Consider the following 6000-nt stretch of genomic DNA (forward strand, 5'->3'; position numbering starts at 1 on the left):
TTGTTGGACAGTTGGTTGAGAGCCTTTTTCCTCCTCAAAACCACAATGATATTTAATGATTTGAAGAGTTGGAAGAGAGAGGATGGACATGCTTGCTACTCCACTATGATAGTTGTAAGTAAGAGGAATGGTACGCCTCTACCATGTTATCTCAGACTCATTTTCCAAGCTTGTCCCAATGTTAATTATAGGGAATCTTAGTCTTCTTGTTCTTGGTGATTATATATTTTATAAGGTAAAGATAGCATCTTTTAGGGCTTTTGTTAGAAATTGTGTGACCCAAATCCTTGTTAAACATAAAATACAAGTGGCAAGATAGGGGGATCTATGATGACGAAGGCTGCATAAATGGAATCCATACAGAAGTTTACTTCCTCTATTTGATGTTGATTAGAATAAGGTGTTCTAACCTTACTACATTACTTCTATTTGACTTTGATTAGAATAAGGTTTTAAACTTATAAATAGACGTAATTGTCTCCCATCTTGTATCATTCGAATTCAACATAGTGAATTTTCTTCTCCTCTGCCCGTGGTTTTTTCCCGAAAGGGTTTTCACGTAAAATTTTGTGTGTTCTATTTTCTCTCTTTTCTTTGCGATACACTGACATTATCTTCATCCTATTTTCACAGTTCCCATAAATAGCATTAATTTTTATAACAATAAAGTTATACAAGGTGTTTGATGGTACAACATAAGTTGTTCACACTACAAGAGGTGTGGAAAGCCATTGGAGTGAAGGTGGTTCACACTGTGAATGGTGTGGAGAGCTGTTAGATTGGTGGTTCGAGACTAAGTTTTGACTAAGTATCTATTGTATGGATGTATTCATTTTTACCCTGATGTTGAGGGGTATTTATAAAAGAAAGAATATAAATTTATCATAAAATTCTTGCATATATCCATGTATATATATGATGTTGTAGCCGAAATTAAAAAGCATCAAAATACTTTGGAAAACTCTATCGAAATTTTACCTAAAAAATAATTTGAATAATTTTCTTTTACTCAAATAAATTTTGTTTTTCTTGAGTTCAGATTCTAGATTTTTGAGGCTTATAATTGCAATCATCTAGGAATTGAAATTTATGTCCAGAAGTTGAATTTTCGATTTGACACATACAATTAAGGATTTCGAGTTCCACCCTATATGAAGTCTTGATTTTTGTCATGTGTTTAGTTCTTTGATGTTAAAGTCTACCCTCTAAGAATTCGAGAGTTTGGGCATAAAGAAGATCATTAAGATGAAAGTTTCAAGACTTTGGACTTCAGTTTAAGTTGGTTGAAAAAATTGAGCATCTTCTAAAGCCCCTTTTGTGACTTGGACATCTCCCAAGCCTCGGAACACAAGTACTTAATTTGATTAGATTTATTACTCTAGATATCACAATAAATATATGTTTTAGAATATTTTTAAAATTTTCCTATTCTAACTCTAGCCTGTTTTCTAAACGATTTTCCAATAAACTCATCTTTCCTCTATTGAGTGAAATGACGATGTGAGAGCTTCTCAAAATTGTGGTCAATCTACTGTTCCAATGGTTGTCTTTGGTCCCAAGATGAATTTTTTCTCCTTTTCTTAGCTAATCCTTATCCCTCTTGGCATTTTCTAAAACATATTCTTGGAGTTGAGCCTAGAGAAATTTATTTTGGGCTTGTAGCTTTCAATATTGTTGGATAGTTGGTTGGGAGCCCATTTCCTCGAAATCACAACAATAATCCTCTTCCCATTATTTTGGGGAGTTAGAAGAGAGAGGATGGACGGGTTTGCTACTCCACTGCGATATCTATATATAATAGGAGGTATGGTAAGCCTCTACTACGTTATCTTGGCCCCATTCTCTGAGCCTGTCCTAATGTTAGTTATAGGGGATGTCTTAGTCTTCTTATTCTTAATTGTAGCCTTTAGGGGCAAAAGATAGTTATTTTTAGAGTGTGCATAGACGACATCAATTATTATAAACACAAAAGCTATACAAGGTATTTAATGGTACAACGAAGGCTGTTCACACCATAAAAGGTGTGGAAAGCTACTAGAGTAAGGGCGATTCACACCATGAATGGTGCAAAATGCTATTAGATTGGTGGTTTGAAAGAGTTTAGGACTAAGTATCTATTCTATGGATGCCTTTATCGTTTCCACAATGTTGAAGGGTATTTATAGAGGGAAGATGGTTGGGCGTGGGTCCTAGCCATTGAGTTCCTTACCCCATAGGTGCCATGGTAGGGTGTTGGATGTTAGCCTAGGACATTGTTGGAATTAAGTTGAAGAGGCTAAACGAGGTGCTTGTTAGGCATAGACATGATAGCCCTTGAGACTGAACTTCGTCATGCATAAAGTTACGTATTGCTAGAATATTTTTATAATCCTCAAATAATTTGATGAAAGAATTTAAAGCGAAAATACAACGGTATTTCGTATTAAATATATACACATATCCAATACTACATCCTAATCCCATTATCTTAATCTCAAATGGCATTATTGGCCTTGTATATCTAATCCCAAACCCAAACGACAAAACTTGAGACTTCCTCCCCCTATCCTTCAACAATGATATTAAAAGCCTCGATTCACTACGTACTCTAAGCAAAAACAACATAAAATTTCAAGTGATAATCAACTTCAAAGGCCAGTTATCCCTAAGGGACCACTCAATAAACTACAACCGTACATTTGTATGGCAAATACAAAGGCCAACACTGTGCAAACAAACATTCTGGTTCTTAATTAATACTTTTAACTAGATCTTACATCCAAATACGCCACATGAACCCATTTCCTTTTTCTTATATAAATAATACCCCCAACCTCCCCCATGTTACTATGAAATCTCAACCCAACACTTCCCCATTATTTGCATTTATTTGTCTCTCACCATCTTCTCCTTTACACCCGAAACCCAAATTTTCTTTGTCTTCATCTCCACAAGTGGCTTCATTTCTTTTATTACAACAAAGAATCTTTTAAAACATACAGACAGACCCAGATAGATCTCTAAAACCTGTCCATTTTTGGAACCTCTATATAAGTAAGTTACCAGGTTCTTTTTTTCCCCTCAAGGAAATACCAAAAAAATGCAGGTGAGATTTGTAACTCAAAAAATAAGATAAAAGGAGTGTTGCATTGTCCTCAAAAAGCTTATGAAATCCCTCATTGTGAATTTATAGCAGATTTTTCAGTGGCTGTTTAAGGTTTCTCGTGAACAGGGAGCTCAGAATACTACTATTAAAGGTATGAAAAAGGTTAAATTCTATAGAAAGTCCGTGTAATATGTGTTTTTGGCATATTTAGTCCCTATACGATGATATAATCATTTCTAGCCCCTTTAATTTCAAAATGTAAACTTTTAGTCTCAAGGACATTTTTTCCCCATATAATTTGACTTGTGTTTCAAGGCATGCAATGATTTGACACATACACGTACATTTTGTACTATTAGCCGAATATAATATTATATCATTTTTTTGCCTTTTTAATATGTAAACAAATTATCAAATTATAGTAACATGTCACGTCATATCAGATGAAATTAATGATCAAAATTGACCTTAGGTAGAGACTAAATCCATCGAAAACACATAATACAAGAACCTTATTACAAATTTTAACCCACTACATATAAATGAGTTTTCTAATTACTTTCTTGATTTTAAATTTTATTTTTCAGATCAAGAAGATAAATCTAAAGATATAATTCCATATAAGAAGAAAAGAAGATCAAAGAGTAAGAAATTTAAACCAATTATATTTCTATGCAATAAAGACATTGCAAAAGCCTGCTTTTATAGTACTATCTATTTGAGAAGAGTCCACAGCTCTCATACCACCACACCTCATCAGCCTCCCCATAATAATTCCAAATCCATAACCAAGATGAAGAAAAACGGGTTAGATGTTGGTCACAAATCAGATTCCAGCAAAGTGATACCATTGAGTGAAGTTGCAGTGTCACCATCATCGATGACCAATAAGATCAATGGTGATCATCATCAATGTAGCAACAACAAAGAAAAGAAAGATGGTGGTGGTAATAAGCCTAAAACCATGTCTCGAATGAAGGAGTTGTTGAGATGGGCTGCCCCTGGCAAAGCTGAGAGAGGAGGAAAGTTGAACCAAAAGGTATTTTAAAAAAACTAAGTTTACTTTAGTATAAATTTTTTTTGTTTATTTTGATATTCTAATTTAACAACTAAATTTATTTTGATTCTTGAATTTAGAAAAATGTAAAAATTTGATGACGTGGCACTTTAAAATTGTATCGTGTCATTAAATCATTTTTTTGAATGATGATGTGGTTTAATTTAAAAGTGTTATATCATCAAATTTTTACATTTTCCAAGTTTAAAGATTATAATGAATCTAGTTATCAAGTTTGTATATATCAAAGTAGACAAAATATATATATAGATACCAAATTTAGGGGCCAAAAACTATATTAACCTAAAAAAAAAATTGGGTTCATTAAATCTTGTTATTTAGTGGCTGAGAATGTGTGTAATAATGGGAGCATTTCGGATATTATGTGTTCTTTTTTCAGGTTTCGAAGTTAAGGGACAGTGGTGGGGCTTCGAAGACAACAGTATCAAACTCGCATGGTCGTCGACTCAGTGCCAGTGAATCACCGAAGATAAGTTTCAGATGGGATCATGGTTCCATTTCCAGGATTTCAATGGCTGCTTCTTCGATGAGAAACGATGAAGCAGAAGCTTGCAATATGATATCATTGAATTCAACTGTTATACATGGGTTGAATCGATGCTCTAGCAGGAGAGGAAACTGGATCACTACTGACTCTGAATGTAAGAACTATATAAATGCACGCATGCATATACGTGAGGGGAGTCTGTTCTGAGATAAGTTTTGCAAAGCGTTATTTGTTGGAAGCTGAGGGACCTTTAAATGTGTCAATATTAAATTTTTGAGTGCTTATATTTAGTTTTATCTTCGGGTTTTGCCTCGATTTACGAAGAGAGAGCACCTTTACCTATCAAAAGCAAATATTGACATTTCCTTGACGGGTGAAGAGGCTCTTGCTCTCTGTGAACCCGTTGATACTTCAAACTCTTGATAGAGTCGATTTGTAAATCCATTTTGACTCTTGACGAAATTAGATGACAAAACATAATGATAAAATCAAACTCGATACTAGATCTATTGAAGTCAACACTAAAAGATCAATGCTTCACAAACTTTCTTTCTTAAAGAAGTCAAAATCCCCTTAACACATACATGCATATGCATATATATATTAAAAGTTATATCTATGTATTAATATGGTTTATTGTTTTGGACAGTTGTGGTGTTGGAGCTATGAGGATGATAATGGAAGGGAGAAGCTGAAATGAGCAAATTCTTCATAGATTTAGATGGATAAAAAGGAGATATTAGTAAGGGAGGGTCGAAGATCTGAAATTAATGTTTTAAGTGTAACACAGCAGAGAGACTAATGAAAATTATTATGACTTTAATATCCATTTTGCATGAAAATATTGAATGATATGTGATATGTGTGGTGTTTATTGGTCAAATAAAAGTACCTAAAAATAAAGAATGAATGTCGAGAGCTGAGGGACTCATACCCTTTATTAGATTTAGAGATTTTCTTTGACTATTCAAAACTCTTCTCAACATACATTTTATGGATTTACTTTTTAATTTATTAATACATAATATTTAAAAGTGTTTATACTCCCTCTTCAATTCATAAATAAGAGGCTAATACGTTTTAGTGTACTCGAGCCTAAATCCTCTTACATTGACAACAATGCCCATATCAATTAAATTAAAATTCAATCGACTATTTTTATTAATTAATTAAACGAGGATGAGTGTAATAAATACTTAAAAAATAATTTAAAAAATAAAATATAATTTCAAACGTATTAAATTTAAATTAGATTGTATCTGGTGGAAAAAATATTTCATATATTTTTAAAAAATTATTAAATAATCAATATGGTAATAATTTTATGTTTTAATATTATTTTTTGGTGAA

General features: G+C 32.8%; 1 protein-coding gene across 2 annotated transcripts; it reads left to right on the top strand.

Moving 5' to 3' along the window:
• The first annotated feature begins 2814 nt into the window (after positions 1–2814).
• Positions 2815–5599, top strand: LOC107962819 (uncharacterized). 2 transcript variants are annotated; one of them, XM_041098756.1, is made up of 5 exons: positions 2815–3085; positions 3173–3236; positions 3673–4124; positions 4543–4804; positions 5300–5599. In XM_041098756.1, the coding sequence occupies exons 1-5, from the start codon at positions 3080–3082 to the stop codon at positions 5317–5319; spliced, it is 804 nt and encodes a 267-aa protein (XP_040954690.1). In that variant the 5' UTR covers positions 2815–3079; the 3' UTR covers positions 5320–5599. The 2 variants fall into 2 exon arrangements, with proteins under 2 accessions (XP_040954690.1, XP_016754840.1); XM_016899351.2 differs by having other exon boundaries at positions 3176–3236.
• Positions 5600–6000: the final 401 nt, after the last annotated feature.

This window comes from Gossypium hirsutum, chromosome D08 (assembly GCF_007990345.1).
Source record: "Gossypium hirsutum isolate 1008001.06 chromosome D08, Gossypium_hirsutum_v2.1, whole genome shotgun sequence".
Classification (NCBI taxonomy): Eukaryota; Viridiplantae; Streptophyta; class Magnoliopsida; order Malvales; family Malvaceae; genus Gossypium; species Gossypium hirsutum.

Bases quoted from the DNA above. Each gene is read 5' to 3' on its own strand.
- LOC107962819 (XM_041098756.1), top strand. The intron at 3,237-3,672 runs GTATGAAAAAGG...TTTATTTTTCAG, and splicing joins TCAGAATACTACTATTAAAG to ATCAAGAAGATAAATCTAAA. The intron at 4,805-5,299 runs GTAAGAACTATA...TGTTTTGGACAG, and splicing joins GATCACTACTGACTCTGAAT to TTGTGGTGTTGGAGCTATGA.